Here is a 15,828-nt window from a genome sequence, read left to right on the forward strand (position 1 = left end):
GGATGCCCAAAATTTCCATAAGCATGTGAATAATAGAAATAGTAAATGCAGTTTAAATAGGCTGGAGTAAGGGTTTGGGATAGTTGTGGTATTTCATCCAGGGAATCACTGATAGGATAAAAAGGGGAAAAGGAATGAGGAGAGTTCTACATCACTGAATACAGAGTTAAAAAGAATTCTCCCAAACTCCACAGATTGGCAATGGAACTCACTGCATTCCTGGCTTCCAGAAACACTATAGGTATCAAACATTTACCAACAATTCACTTTGTGCAAATACTTGTACACTGGCACACAGGTATTTGAGTGAGGAAATAAAGACGGATACAGCAGGGTCCACGTTCTCTAATACAGGCATATCCTAGTTGGGAAAATAATGAGGTAGGATAGATTGTGCGATCTGTGGAGTCTGGCTCAGGTTTCTAACGCCTTAGGGTTATTCTGTAGGCTACTTTTATAGGTCATGCCAGCTGTTGGTTCAATGGTTCTGCTCACTCCAACACTGGTCACTCCAACACTGGTCACTCCAACACTGGTCACTCCAACACTGGAGCTTGAGGGTTGGTAAGATGAAAGGGTCTTAAATAATTACTCAGGGGAGTCAGAAGGTCACTTTTTGGCCGGATCTTAGTGAACATATTGGAAAAAGCAGAGAAGGTCCAGCTACAAAGTAAATAACTCTAATTTATATCACGACATACAAACTCTTCTCCCTTTTACATTTTCGTATTCTCTTACATTCTTTAAAAAATCTCTTAGGACTTCAGAATTGGTATATATGTGTGGTTTCCCTTTACTTTTTAGCAACTGCAATCATTGGCGATCAATTGAGGTACTTAGTTGCAGTGGTTTTAAACTTAGCCCCAATTTAACCTAGTACCAAAACAACAACAATCATAATTGACAAGACTTGGGCTAATATTTCCAAATTCTCCCTGTCACAGTCATCTTTTGATTATCCTTAACATAGCTGTTCAATATAGTACTGAAATTCACGTAAAAATATACAGAAAATGTCAAACCAATGAATTTTCTGTTTGTTTTAACCTCAAGGCCTCAGGCAGTAAACGAATTATTACAATACAGAATAATGGGAGTATTAACAAAGAAAATACAGATATTTCATAATCATTGAAACATAAAAGCCAACATTTTCTTCAGAAGCATCCTTCGGGTTATATGAATCTCCTGTCGATTATACTTAAACTAAGATCAGTACTCTTGTTTCAAAGATATGATTATTTACAGGTTCTAGAAACAAGGTATAATAAACAAACACCCCACAATCAGGAAGTTTACAATTAAAATAAAATGTCACGAGAATTCCTGAATTCTTTGTGGGAGCTGTAACTAAATACCTTTACAATTATGATTATTAGGAGCTCAACGTCTGTGAGATACATTCAGTAATTCTTCACAGTCACATAAATATACGAGGATTTTTAATACAGTATACAAAACAAAACAAATTGATATATTCACTAATTGCCTAGGGATAAACCACGAATAGGGGCTGCTTATGCAAAGGAAAACTAGAGCTTCGCTCTTAAAGGAATTAAATTTGGATTCTTCTACTTTCTTCCCAGGTGCAGTGGGGAGGTCTTACAAAAGTAAATGTGTAGGCATCTAAATTGCAAGCATTTTCTATCTCAATACCGAAGCCTCTATTGATTAAGAAGGATCTAAAATAGTGAATGAAAATGCCAAAAGAATTCTATATATGAATAAGCTCTAAAATTCTAAAATGTCTACTGTATGGTAACTAAAAAGGGATGAGATGGCGTTAGTAATGTTAAAATAGACAAAATCATCCCTTTCTCTAAAATTCATATCCCTTGGCTAAAAATCCTCTACTTTCTTTTCATCATAACACGACCCCATTTAATGGGCAACAGGGGAGTGGTGCTTAATATAAGACATTTCAGAGTTATTATGACATATTTATAAATGTAGGTGAAGGAAATGCACATCGTTCAATTTGAGATTCAACTCTTGGTTGTTGATGTTGTAATAGAGACTGGTTCCATAGCCCGATAGTGATTATGCCATCGTGCCCCTCACTGAATACGTGTCTGCTCTGCAGGGCATTAAATTAGCTTGATGTAATGGCATTTTAAAAAAAAGCCCAGAAGATTCAGCCTTGAAGGAGTTTTGCCATCTGTAATCCTGCTGCTTGAGGCAATTCCAGGTGGTAGGATGCGAGCGAGGCAAATCTTATGACATTTAGACAAAGCTGGCAGTGAGCATGGCACCCAGGAGGGCACTCAGCATCACAGCTGTTCTTTCCTTTATGCCTTTACATAGAGGTATGTTCCTAAAAAGTTGTTTGAGAAGTGATTCGGGCGGAGTAAATCAAATCATGGTTTCCATGTTCACGGGAGACTGCTATATATGAGGACTGGATTTATCTGCAATTATCTCTTAATTTACTCATTCTACAATGCTTGCTCTTCCTTCATGCTGGCTTTTCCTAATGTGGCTGCCCACAGTAACCCTAAAAAGCACTGAAGAAGCCTTATTCTTTAGAAGGGAGTAATTTTAAAGTATTTAGCCTTCTTAATTTTCTTCTTTTTCTTTTTTGTTTTCTATCTTTTGTTCAATTTGGCTTCTTTAGAATCCCCACAGCAGGGGGTGGGGAAGACAAAATGACAAAAGGTAGAACTGTAAGTCATGAACCCAGTTTAAGATGGGAGCTCTTCTAAAGAGATTTGTTGTCCAGGGAAGTTGATATTGTTGTTTGACTTCCCTGCCCAGACCCCTTCCCTCCAGACCTTCATGGGACTTGATCCTTCACATCATTTGAGTCTCAATTTAAATAATCCATCCTCTACAAGAACTTCTAAGCCCCTAGAGGCTGCCTGATCCTTAATTGCCTATACACTTCTACTTTTCATCTTACCACTTTCTGACATTTTATTTTATACTCCTTTCGTCACTTGTTAATTATCTAGTCCTATTCAGAAAGTAAATTTCATAAGTGCAGATTCTTATTCTGTTTTGTTGATTGCTTCATCCCCAGTGCTGATTACAATGCCTGACACACAGAAGGTGCTCAAAGAAATACTTGTTGAATGACTGATTGAATAGTTTGGACAAATTATGCACTTGGACTATTTTTTCCCTGATCTATTTTTTTTTTTTGCCCCTGAACTAAAAACACAAAAGTTGACCATAGTCCATTTATTTCCTCTGATTTTATAATAATAAAAGCCTGCTAGAAGCTACCCATATCATTTAGAAAGTTAGCAGTACTATTCAAGGCACATACATGCACAGACATGATTACCTGCCCCAGTGGTGGACACCAGTTTGGGCTTGCTGCGAGCACCATCTCCTTTGGTTGTGTAGGCTGTGACCGTAAGGGAGTAGGAAGTTTCAGGCTGGAGCCCAGAAATGATCATGTCCTGAAATGACAAAACAGAATGTCACTGATTCAAAACATGCTACTAATGCCCTGGGTGAAAAACAAGGCCAGACGTCTGCCTTCATTCTGCAAATGCTCACACATCCCTGGCAGCCATGCTAAGCCCTGGAAATTTCATGCCTGAGCTCATGCTAGGAGATCTGTTTTCATGCTGATATCGAAGGGGTGTCTTCAGGCATCTTAGGAGGTAGCTCTTAGGGTATTAGTCAAAGACATGAAATCTGGAGCCAGACTTTCTGAATTCTTCAACTTTCATATCCTTGGACAGACCAAGTACGTTTACCTATCTGTGCCTCCATTTCCCAAGTGAATGTTGGAATTATAATAGGACCCCATAGGATTTTATGAGTTATATCAGGTAAACTCACAGAACTATGCCTGACTTCTAGGAAGCATTCCATGAAAGAGTGATTATTTTATGCCAACAGCTCTCCACACACATCCACTGTAACGAACAGACTGCAGATGCGGCTGATGCCAGCAGTCTGTTTTATCACTATGGAAGAATTTTACCAAATGGTTGTCGTTGGACCTAGATACCCTGAGAGAGAATTTGCTTAGGGCTCTCTTATTGATTGATTGTATTATCATGTTTATTGGTTATTTGTATAGGCTATGAGCAGAAATCATTATCCACTGAGGAGAATTTTCACACACATGAAAAAGCAGCCACAAAAGCAAAGAATACAACCGGACTTTAGTTTTACCGCATCACCAGTATGTGCTCAATTTATTTGGACTTTCTAAAAACGTTAAATACCACATACTATTTACCAAAATTCTTAGTTTTCTCTTAGTCAGGGCCCAAAGCGGTGGTGGTTATAAGACCAGATGGTCTTTGATATTCCTTTAAACTACTGGTTATGGGATTCTTTAGAGATTCTGGCTATTAACTTATTCTAGTATTTTAAGAACAAATACCAGAGCTGCATGTACACATGCGCACGCACACACACAGACACACACACAGAGCAATATAAAAACCCTTTCAGATTTTTGGCACAGCTGTGTTTTCAAATTGAACATGGATAAATTTAGGAAAATACACAATGTCATTGTCTTTCAAATCTAAAGACAATGTGACTGACGAGTGAATGAATTATATTGTGTGAAATACAGTAGGTTTTTTTTTTTTTTAGCAAGGGTGTAACAGATACCATAGAGCTCAATTGTTGAAGATGACTCCAAATATGACAGCTTCTGACAACAAGCTTTCTCAAAAGAGTAGGAATATCTCATTGTGGAAATTCAAGAAGTTCAGATATCATCCTGAAGAGTCACTGGAAATTTTATTATGCCAGATAAATGGGCTATTTGGGAAAGATGTTGTATTTCCAGGGCCTTGGAATGGTTTCCCTAACGTTACAGAGGATAGAAAAACCAAGCAAACTACCCAAGAGCAGTATTTTAAATGACAGCAGACACACTGACTATCCCGAAAACTATGATGATTAAATGCCAACATTATTGTTTCCAAGGTTGCCCTCACATGCCACCGGAGAACTGCTGAAAAGCCGGCATGGCTAACTAGAAAAAGCAGCAAGGCTTGCTTTCATCACCAAATTTTGCAGCAAGAAATTATGCACTCTGAGCCTTATATGTTTCTTATCACAAAATTATAGTTAACCATACACATCCATTCTCTTGCCCAGGTTGTTAGAGGATAACAGACGTAACGTAATTTGAAATGCGTCAAGTCCCCTGCAGTGTTATAATCTCAACTGGACACACCTCTATCTGCCATGATCATACACTTTCTTGGATTACATTTTATTTCTTTAAGAGGTGGGTACACTTCCTTCCTTGGTTGTTTCAGTATGCTCTGTGAGGTGATGTGCCTGGTACTGTGGCTATAATTCCTTATTCTCTTTGTTTCCTCCTGTCCTGTCTCCACTTTGCTTCTTGTCCCTGACTGTTAAAAGTTGGCATACCTGAGGTTCTGTCACAGTCACTGGTCTACTGCTTCTCTCTAATCTTAAAAAAAAAGAAAAAACAAACAAACAAAAAAAAACTGCATTCATTTCTAAACATTAAGTAATTATTTCTGCCCATATTCCTGATTTATTTCAGCTGTGACTTCCAATCTGCGCTCCAGTGACATATACATTGTAAATATCTGCTGGATGTTTTCCTGTGACTACCCAGTGTTACTTCAAGTTCAAATGAACTAAAACTTAAAAATCATTCCTGGAAGTAGACTCCCCCTCCTTACTTCCATATTTTAATGAATGGTAACACATTTGCAAAAGTTATGAGCTATCTTTGACCTCTTTCTCTTCTTCAATTCTTAGCAAGTTTTTTGCCAATTCTTCCTTTTATTGATCCTAAGTATCACTTTTTCATTTCTACTGCCTCAACTCTGTTGCATTTTTATCACTTCATGACTAAATTAGCAAAATAACTCTTTTTACCTGCTTTTCTATCTGCCACCTTTTTACTCTCTAATCTATCCACTAAGTCACTGGTTTTTAAACTGCAGGTAATGACCCATTTAGTAGGTTGTGAAATCACTTTAATCAGTCATGACCAGAATTTAAACAAAGAGAAATGAAATGGAATAAACTTGAATACTTAATGTTAGTGTTTATTATACAAAATATGGTTCTATAAAATTTGTATTTTAGTTAAACATATGTGTGCATTGAATCACGACACATAATGTATTTCTTACTGTGAGTTATAGTCAAAGAAGTTTATGGTCAAAAACGCTGCTGTCCTGGCAAAGCCACGAGAACTGATACCTTGGACACAGTTACAAGATTCCCAATAAGAGTCCTGTGCATTGGCAGTAAATATTCAGTCAGTGAATGGAAGAATACCTTCCTGTCAGCCTTTAACTCATTTTTTAAAATTTCTCCCATATCGCTCTAATATTGAAGAGTTAAAGACTGACTGGCCAGCTTTTTGGCTTGACTCTTCTGGTTTTTCCAGTATTATATTACAGTTGACCTCTTAGCTCTATTTACCACTGAATTACTTACAGGAAGCCTTCATTTATATCAAATTGTCAGGCTCACTGTCATGTGACTATACCACATGCTCAACTGTCTCAATGACTGGTTTTGCTGTGCTCAACTTAAAAAAATATGTATGTTCCACCTCTAGCTCCCCAACACACACACACACACACACACGTGCGCGCACACACACACACACAAACTTTTTCACTTATTCAGTCTTTAATCATCCCTTAAATTCTCAACTGAGCTTCAGGACTTCTTTTACTATCTTGGACCACTGTCTCTGAATTCATAGCTCTTACTGACACTGTCCACTAATTTATTAATGCATGGTACACTGCTGTAGGCCATATATTGTGCTGCATTATATGAAACTTTTCAGAACTTTACTCTTTCTTAGCCACTTAGAATATAAACACTAGAAAGGCAGGTGTCACATCATGTGTCCCTTGCAGTGGCATATACATAACAGTCCCTCAATAAATAACATAGAGCTTTCATTCAAATATTTTAAAAACATTCCTCCCTCAGCAAGATACTTTCTACTTCTTGGCATAATCCATTCATCGTTCAAATATGTATGGGTAAAAGTGAAGAACAGCCACTTCTAGTTAGAGTTAATCAGTGCCAGATCTGTATCTTGTTATCCACTGGATATGTGACCCTGGAGTAGGATTTATGAGCAGACTACACCAAACAATCTGACATCTCCAGTCTGCAATGCCTTCACTTAAAGCAAGTTTGTCCCACATGCAGCCCAACACAAACTTGTAAACTTTCTTAAAACATTACGAGATTGTTTTCTTTTTTAGCTCATCAGCTGTCATCAATGTTAGTGGATTTTATGTGTGGTCCAAGACAATTCTTCTTCCAATGTGGCCCAGAGAAGCCAAAAGATTGGACAACACCCCTGTATTTTAAAGCATGCTTCCTCTGACTGTCACAAAGCAGAGTTAGTAGCAGCCATCAAAATAAATATCACAAGCCCATGACATTTCTTATGCAGTCAATAGCACCATGCTGATTTCACAAAACAGAAACCAAAATAAAAAGTGCACCACATAGTGAAGATAACTTAAAAATAATTTGTTAGTTCATGCATCCAAGCAAACTGTGATGATAGATCACAAATAAGTGAAAGGATGTCAGAGAAAACAAGCATATATAGTCTGCTTTTGACAAAACAGTCAAAAATTACTCACATGTTCAGTAGTATCATCAAATTCCCACTGATTGAGAATAAGAAGGTTGGAAGGAAAACAAAATAAAAAGAAAAAAATTTAAGCCTTATACAGGCAGTGTTGCCCTTCTTAGACTAAAAAAATTGAAAAAAATAAACAAAGCAGTGTGTACAATAAAATTCCAGAGAATGTGTGTTTTGCTGCCTCCTCCACCTCTGATTGGGAAGTCAAATTAAATATTCTTTGTTACTGTTGTTGCTAAAACCAGCTAATATACTTTAAATGTATGGTTCACTGAAACATAGCAATGAAGCACAGAAAAAGTGAATATTTCTACTCATATCCTACTCATTTATTTTGACTTCTATCTTAAGTTACACAATTAAAAGTCACTATTTAGATTAATATCTTTCATTATATTTAACACTTATAGCTTCAATGAAGTCCTGTGAGATGTAATGAAATTTCAGTGAAGAGTCAAGGAAAATAAATGAGATGGGAGAGAAAGAAAATACACAAGAAAAATCAGCAATTAATAAAGAAAAGACAAAGAAGAGGAAAAAAAGACAGAGTTGACGTTTAATGCATTTAGTATTACATAATTCCGTTAACTACCAGATTTTACAATGGAAATGGGACAGAATTACTGTTCTATAAGGTAAAACATCTAAGAACCAAAGGAGAACATCAAAGCACGATGGTCATATTGTTTTCTTTTCCATAATTGTAGACTTATATGATAAAACATAGCGATAGTTTTATTAATTTTATAACTTTCTTTTTATAGGCACTACATAATAATTATTTATAAAAATCAAGTCAGTGGCCCCTTTCCAGTGTTGAAGCGGTATTATGAAGCTCTACTGCATTTATGGAAGTGGCCTTGGGGTAGATAAGTGAGCCGTGAATCCAGATCCCTTTGCTTAGAATGTTTCAAAACTGAAGAAAACATGAAGGCTTTGGAGAGTTGACTTGTATTAAGACTTGGGGGGTAAGTATTTTCCTTAGAGGCACAGGGATGTTTATTGCTCTCTTTTTTTATATTTATTTATTTATTTATTTTGAAACAAAGTCTTGCTCTGTTGCCAGGCTGGAGTGCAGTGGTGCGATCTCGGCTCACTGCAAACTCCACCTCCCAGGTTCAAGCAATTCTCCTGCCTCAGCCTCCCTAGTAGCTGGGACTACACAGGCGTGTGCCGCCACACCCGGCTAATTTTTCTATTTTTAGTAGAGACGGGGTTTCACCATGTTGAGCAGGATGGTCTCGATCTCTTGACCAGGGGATACGTCCGCCTTTACAGACAAGAATGTCTGTACATGAGTCATGTACAATTTTCAGGATGGTAGTTACAAGTTGAAATCTTCATCTTCCTTTGAGGAAAATATGTAAAACCCAAGTGAATTTATTATGGGACTACCTCTGAATCACCTCTAATTTTTGAAAAATTGTGAAAATATTCAATGCTCTGTTTTAAACAACTAATTATAAAACCAGGTTGTGATACCATAGTTGCAAACCACTGCCCTAAGATCAATACAATTTCTCATATACTCAACTATTCATTTTCAGTACTTTTTTTTTTTAACCTTGGTTCAACATAAGGATCCCATTTATTCTCTAGGAAATTCCGATTTAATTTTTAATATCACTGTCACCATCTTCACTTTCTGGGACATGAAACAATGAGTTTCATCAAATATGTAATTTGATGAACAAATACTAAATATAATACTGAGTAACTGTACCTGAATAAAAATGTCTATTCTTCAATGGAAGAAGACATACATTTAGAAATTAGAACAACTGAGTTTCAAGTTGTTTTAGCACAGAAGAAAATAGATTCCATCAGCCAAATTGCTGTTTAGAAATCTTCTCTTTGACTCATTACTAAGACAACCATTTTTTGAAATCAGAAACGCAAACTCAAATATGGTTGTAAAGGGTTGAATATCTGTATTTTAAGGAAAAAGTAACATGTTTTTAATCAGACTTGAGTGTCATTTCATTACAATTCCCTTCTTCACTTGATAGTAACTCTGATTGAAAAGATCAATATACATCAATGTGTAATGAAAACTAGAATTTTGTACAGGATTTTTTAAATGTCGAAAAACTAAAATAAGGCCAATTGCAAGATATGAGCTAAGACACACTTATATAAAAATCGAAGTACATAATTTCAGAGGCTTACCTGTGCATCAGCCAGCATGACATCTTTCAGCATGGGCTGGCCCTTGGGCTCACCATTTTCCATCCTCACATAATGTACCTGGTATCCTCTTATCTGGCCATGCTGTTTATTGGGCACAGGTGAGCGCCATGAGACTTTAACAGATGTTGAGTTGACAGCCTCCACCTCGACTTTGCGAGGAGGACCACTAGGAACTGGAACAACATCATTGGATAAAAGAAATTATAGGCACTTGTCCCACCCAATCAGAGCATTTTCTGCATTTTCTTTACTTAGGTTTCTCTTTTTCAAAAAATGGGTAAACCCACTATGTTTCCTTTGAAGAATACGAACATTTTCAACCAATGAAAATGCTTAACCAATCTGCTCTACCTTTTAAGAAAAGATCAAAAAACATGACCAATGCAAAAAAAAATGGAAGAAAAAAAGAGTATCAGAGAAATAGAAAAACATGTAAAAAATGTACAAAAGCCAAGGAAGATGCTTTGAGGTTCAAAGCATTAAAGCACAAAGAGGTATAGCATTGAAATAATAACAAAAACTGGCTGTTGATTGTTGTGTGTTTTTTAAAGGTTTCTTTTTAAACAGCAGAATAAAAAGATTCTTGATTATATGGATTATCTTCTCTTTTTTCTCATATCAAAGGTATTCCATACAAAAGATGCCAAAAATTGAATGTTGAGCATCAATGTTTCTGAAATATGTAAGACAAAAAGGCAACAAAAAGAAGGTAGTTTTGAAAAGTTAACTTCAAAATGTAAAAGAAGTGACTACAAAAAGCCAAGAAAAACACGGAAGACTTTAGATGGAGGTACAGAGACGGCTGGATTGCAAGACCATAGGAGCCAACAGTCCTTTTAAAGAGAAGCAAATTACTGCATTGAGATTTAAAAAAAGAAAGAAAGAAAAAAAGGCCAGGCCGCAGCAAAGACAAGTCTTTGGCAAAAATACTAAAGCAACCACAATCCTGGGTAAAAAGATGAGCAGAGAAAAAAGATTACTGTTAGCCTATTGAAAGACAGCAGACCAAGACTGTGTCAGAAGGGTGCAAACTGACGTAGCGGAGGCAACATACCATCTTCATCGGTTCGAATCAACACGGACAAGCTCTCAGGGCCAGGGCCGACATCTGTATGGGCCGTCACAGTGATCCGGTATTCAGTCCATTTTTCCAGTTGTTCCAAAAGGTATTTGGTAGTGTCCGAAGGAATTCCCAAAATCTCGTGAGGCTTGTCATCTTCCCCATCCACTGCAGTATACTTGATGGAGTATTCAGTGATAATGCCATTCTGTTTTTCCACTGGTGGAGGTTGCCAACTTACCAAAATACTAGTGGAACTTGGGCTGGTGCAACTAATGTCTTGAGGAGGAGCTGACGGCTCTTATTTTGGTAGTGAGTTAAAGGAGGATTTAAGTGAAAGGACAGGAGTGGTTGAAAAAGAAAATGATAAAACAAAAGAAAAGGCAAAAATAAATAAACGAACAATAAGGACAAAACAAAAATAAGGCTATGAAACTTAAATTCTAATGACAAATTATGTACCTTGGCTTAGTAATATGAATAAACCAAAAAAATGAATTAATGACCAAAAATAATTGTTAAATAATGGGGTGGGGGGAATATGTGAAAATGAGACCTCAAGATAATGGAGCCTCAAATAAAATTACCTACCTGCGATATAAATTCTTCTTCTAAACCAATCCCTCAGTATCTCCCACCCCTACTATACTGACTACCCAGCTTCAAAAAAGTTGCAAATAGTGCTAGCATTTACTTGAGGGTCTGATGGTGCTTCACAGATGTTGTTTCCAAGCTTTCCCTTCTATATTCTAGAATGAGGATGGTTTACATACAGTACTCATTTGCGAAAGGCTTAAGTATGAAAAGTTACAGTAACTGCTAATGCCCTTCTACCAGTTCCAATTAAAAATAAGTAAGTCAACAACAAACCTAAGAGGGTTCACTCTATCTGGAAAACTGAGTTTGCCTGACCAGTTTTAATAATAATAAAAAAATGTTAACTTAACATTGATCGTAGCCCATATACAGTGAGCATGCAGAATCAATAAAGGATGAAAATGCAGAGTCCAAGGTTTACCTACCCGAGGGTAATGTCAGGCTTGTTGATTCTGACTGTAACTTGTACTTACCCTACGTCAGCTTTCAGCTTTTTAATTATAACTCTTCTTGAGACACCATTGCTAGTGAAGAATTAGACCCCACCAGCAAAATTTGGTAAAATCAATAATAATCATTTATCCCTTACAAAATGTCAATAACACAGTCATTAAAAAGAACTGTTTTTTTCAAAACCAAGTATCAACTGGAAAAGATATAACTTACATGCAAAATTTCTTTCATTTTGTACATATTCATACAACATAGGGTTTATATTAGAGTTAAAAGATATACTTTCTTACTGCCTATTCTAAATTAAACTAGTTACTTTCTGAGCAATTATTTTCCATCAAATTAACCAAATATTATGATTTAAAAAAATTAAAAACCAATAAAAGCACAATTACTACTATTATTTAAAACTTAATAACGTATGTTCCTAAAGAAGAACAAACAAGTGGGCAAAGATAATACAAATCCATATACACATACATATATTTTTAAAGTAATGTATATGGTACAGTGAATAAAGCAATCCTATGTTTTATATTTGAATGTGTAGTTTGGGGATTTCCCTAGACTTTGTAAGTCTTAATATTATGGAGTGCCAGGTGTATCCAATTGTTCAGGGGATTATCAGTCTTTCTTAATTTACGTGCCTTGTGTTCATTATTACAGTCAATCAAAATAAAAGCTCTCTGTATTGACAAAAAAGGAATCCTCATAGGACAGCCTTGTAAATTTGGAATAAGATTTGCAAAACCACTAGAATCTCATTTTCATTGATTCTGACTAGGGGTTCTTATACCTCAAATTATAAAACTATTTTATATGCATTATCATTATTCATAATAAATTGAGTTGTTCATGTAACAGCAAGGACTCATTTGTAATTCTTTTTAAAAAGCTGATTTGGTTTTCACTAGGGCTATCTTCAGACCTCCTATTTTGTGAGAATACATTAAACACCATTTGAAAATTTTACTTTAATAAAATAAGGAATAGATAAGTGTTTGATGTGCTTATAAAAAGTCTATTCAATTTGTATGTACATGTTAAAAAGTGAGGTTTGTAAACCATGCGAAATACAGTATTAAAGCATGTAACATTTCTCTTAACTAAATGCTTGGTTTTAAGAAATTATCTTCCACAATACTATTTATTAGCCTGCCTGGAATTCAAAGCAGACATACAGGGAATGCATTAATTTACATGCTTATGCCTTTAAATAAAAGAAAATTTTACGGGAATAAACGATAATCACTAATAGATTAAACAGGATCCTAATCATTTTCATGTGAAGAATCATGCTTTAAGAGGGAAAAACATACATTTTATTATCAAAAAACCCTGAAAGTTTTCAAGTTTCTATAGAAAATGAAATGGTGGAAAACTTGCTCATTTATATGGAAGGAAATTAATCTTTTAAAACATAAATATCAGGTTTGCTGATAGGTCTAAATATGAGGTCAACAGAGCATCTTCTTGACAAAATTCAATGTATTTCTATTATAGATATCTATTGTATAATTTACTATGTCAAAAAGCAAAGACAAAATATCTTACAAAGAAATCTAAAATAACTCAACAAAACTCTTCAAGGTAAATTGTATTTTCATCAATGAATTGTAGACACTTACTAATAAAAAGCAATTAATAGTATTATAAGCCACCAAACTTTCCATCAAAAACAATTTCCTGTATAATACTTTGTGCAAAACAATCTGCCCTGGGCACAATTAACCCCCATTGTGATAAACACAGCTATGCTTAAGGGTAACAGTTCCAAAAAGAAATTGAACTGGAGGAAACAAAATACAATTTAGAATTGCAAATATGTTTGCCATTATTCCATTGTCTCTAAATTTGTCCAGATACAGATTTTCTGTTAATGTTCCAAATTTCCACATGTACTACACACAGAGATAATAAGAAACAAGTCATTAGAGCTGAGCTTTTCTTAGTAGAAACATATATGAAATAAGGACTTGTTTGTTTACAAAGTTAAAGCCTGTGTGCTTAAAAAAATAAAGGGGTTTTTTTTGTCTTTTGCAGTCTCTTTCATTTGCCAAGCCCTCCTATGATTATTTTGCAGGGTTCTCAATGTGAATTTTGCTTTAAAGCCTTATAATTCATCCAACAGGGCTTGATCTAACTCCTTTTACCCACTTTTCACCCATGGAGGTCTACTACCTTCTTTAAAAGTCTTTCAATGTGGGAAAGTAGGATCTGTTATTTGGAACAATTGTGAGACCAAAATAAGTCACAGTTACACTTTCATCTGTGAAGTGTGATGCATACTAACCTAGAGACTACTACCTATTAAGCATATTAGCAGGTTTGCTTGTTGGTGAAGGTGAAAGCTAGCAACATCTACCAGAGGAAATAAAAACGCAGAGAGTAAGCAAAGAGAGACACCTACTTGACTGCATGGTTCTAGCTGATATTTCTGCAGTAGAAGCACCCAGGCCTTGAGGGGAGCGTGCAGCCAGACGGAAATAGTATAAGCTGTTTGGTTTCAGTCCTTGCAGCCTATATGATGTCCCTGGTTCAATGGTAATTCGTTGCTGGAAGCAATAAGAGAATGTGGTCATCTTCAGTAAGATTCGTGCAAATACTTTTTAATCACACTGTCTGGACTATCAGATTTGTATCATCAGGATTATAATCTCATCAAAATATCACCAAAGGAGTCAATAGTGAGTATTATCCAGGGCTATACTAAGGAAATTATATAATGAAAATACCAGTTTAAAAGGCAAGTTTCTACAAAGGTAACTGGAAGAAGGGAAGTCAGAGATCTTTTTAATGTTGACACAGTTAGCCAGACACATCAGGTAAGAGGAAGACTGAGAGGCCAACACCCATGAGTATGTTCTGCGCTTAAATGCATGTATGTTGCTGTGACACAGATCACAACAGAAACTGACACCTGCCCCTAGTAGTGGAATCTGCCCAACATGTGCAATTTTAATTGAACAGATATCTACTCATCTCCTATGACCTTCTGAAATCTCAATTGGAGGCAAAGAAAATATGACCAGAAGTAGCAACAGTAACCAGTATACAATTTACAAGAGGTTGCTATAAAAGAAATTTGAAATTGCCTAGTTTTGATGGGATAAAAATCATGTTAGTCACTAAAGAAAGTTGAACAATTTATTGGAAACCACATTACTACCCTAGGTTGATCTAAAATAACTGAAAACCTTCCTTTCTTTGTGAATATAGAAACCCACAGCCAGAAAAAAAATAATAAATTCACAAACTTTTGTGGACTTTTGAAATACGATTTTGTTAATCAAATGCCACTGTTAATCAAATGCCACCGTTAATCAAATGCCATCCTGGCTAACATAGTGAAATCCCGTCTCTACTAAAAAACAAAAAATTAGCCAGGCGTGGTGGCAGGCGCCTATAGTCCCAGCTACTGAGGAGGCTGAGGCAGGAGAATGGCATGAATCCAGGAGGTGGAGCTTGCAGCGAGCCCAGATTGCACTCCAGCCTGGACGAGAGAGCCAGACTCCATCTCAAAAAAAAAAAAAAAAAAAAAAAAGAAGAAGAAGAATTCAAATATAAAACTAGAGAAACCATCCTTAGGGTATTCTGGCTTAAAAATACAAAAGTTTTCAGAAATTTCAGATCCACCAAATAAGAAATAACGGAATTCCCTCAATAAGCAATTGTAGAGCATAGTAGCTGAGCCAACATTCAAGCATCACAATTCTCCTTTACTCTTTGTATGTATGTGTGTATGTGTGTATGTATGCATGTATTTTAGTTTGGTGGTGGTAATGAAGGTTTAAAATATTTCAAAGCTGATTTAAGCCTTATAGAAAACACCAGTTGCTCAAGTTGTATCATGAACACTTTAAGTCATACCGGCATTTCAACTATATAACTTTTTAAGTGTATTTTTTATTGGCTTTGTTAGCTAAATCTAAATTTATAT

General features: G+C 35.9%; 1 protein-coding gene across 31 annotated transcripts in view; it reads right to left on the bottom strand.

The window, feature by feature from the left end:
• The window catches only part of PTPRD (protein tyrosine phosphatase receptor type D), a 2,332,079-nt gene that overhangs the window by 176,090 nt on the left and 2,140,161 nt on the right, over positions 1-15,828 (bottom strand). For 15 of the 31 annotated variants that reach the window (XM_073021577.1, XM_073021575.1, XM_073021576.1 and 12 more), the window contains 5 exons: positions 14,299-14,443; positions 10,833-11,138; positions 9,758-9,951; positions 7,587-7,613; positions 3,287-3,404 (listed from right to left, as the gene is read on the bottom strand). In XM_073021577.1, the coding sequence (XP_072877678.1) occupies positions 3,287-3,404; positions 7,587-7,613; positions 9,758-9,951; positions 10,833-11,138; positions 14,299-14,443 (790 nt within the window). The remainder of the gene's footprint in view (positions 1-3,286; positions 3,405-7,586; positions 7,614-9,757; positions 9,952-10,832; positions 11,139-14,298; positions 14,444-15,828) is intronic. The other 16 variants (XM_073021592.1, XM_073021590.1, XM_073021589.1 and 13 more) reach the window with 2 other exon arrangements.

Source organism: Chlorocebus sabaeus, chromosome 12 (genome assembly GCF_047675955.1).
Source record: "Chlorocebus sabaeus isolate Y175 chromosome 12, mChlSab1.0.hap1, whole genome shotgun sequence".
NCBI lineage: Eukaryota > Metazoa > Chordata > Mammalia > Primates > Cercopithecidae > Chlorocebus > Chlorocebus sabaeus.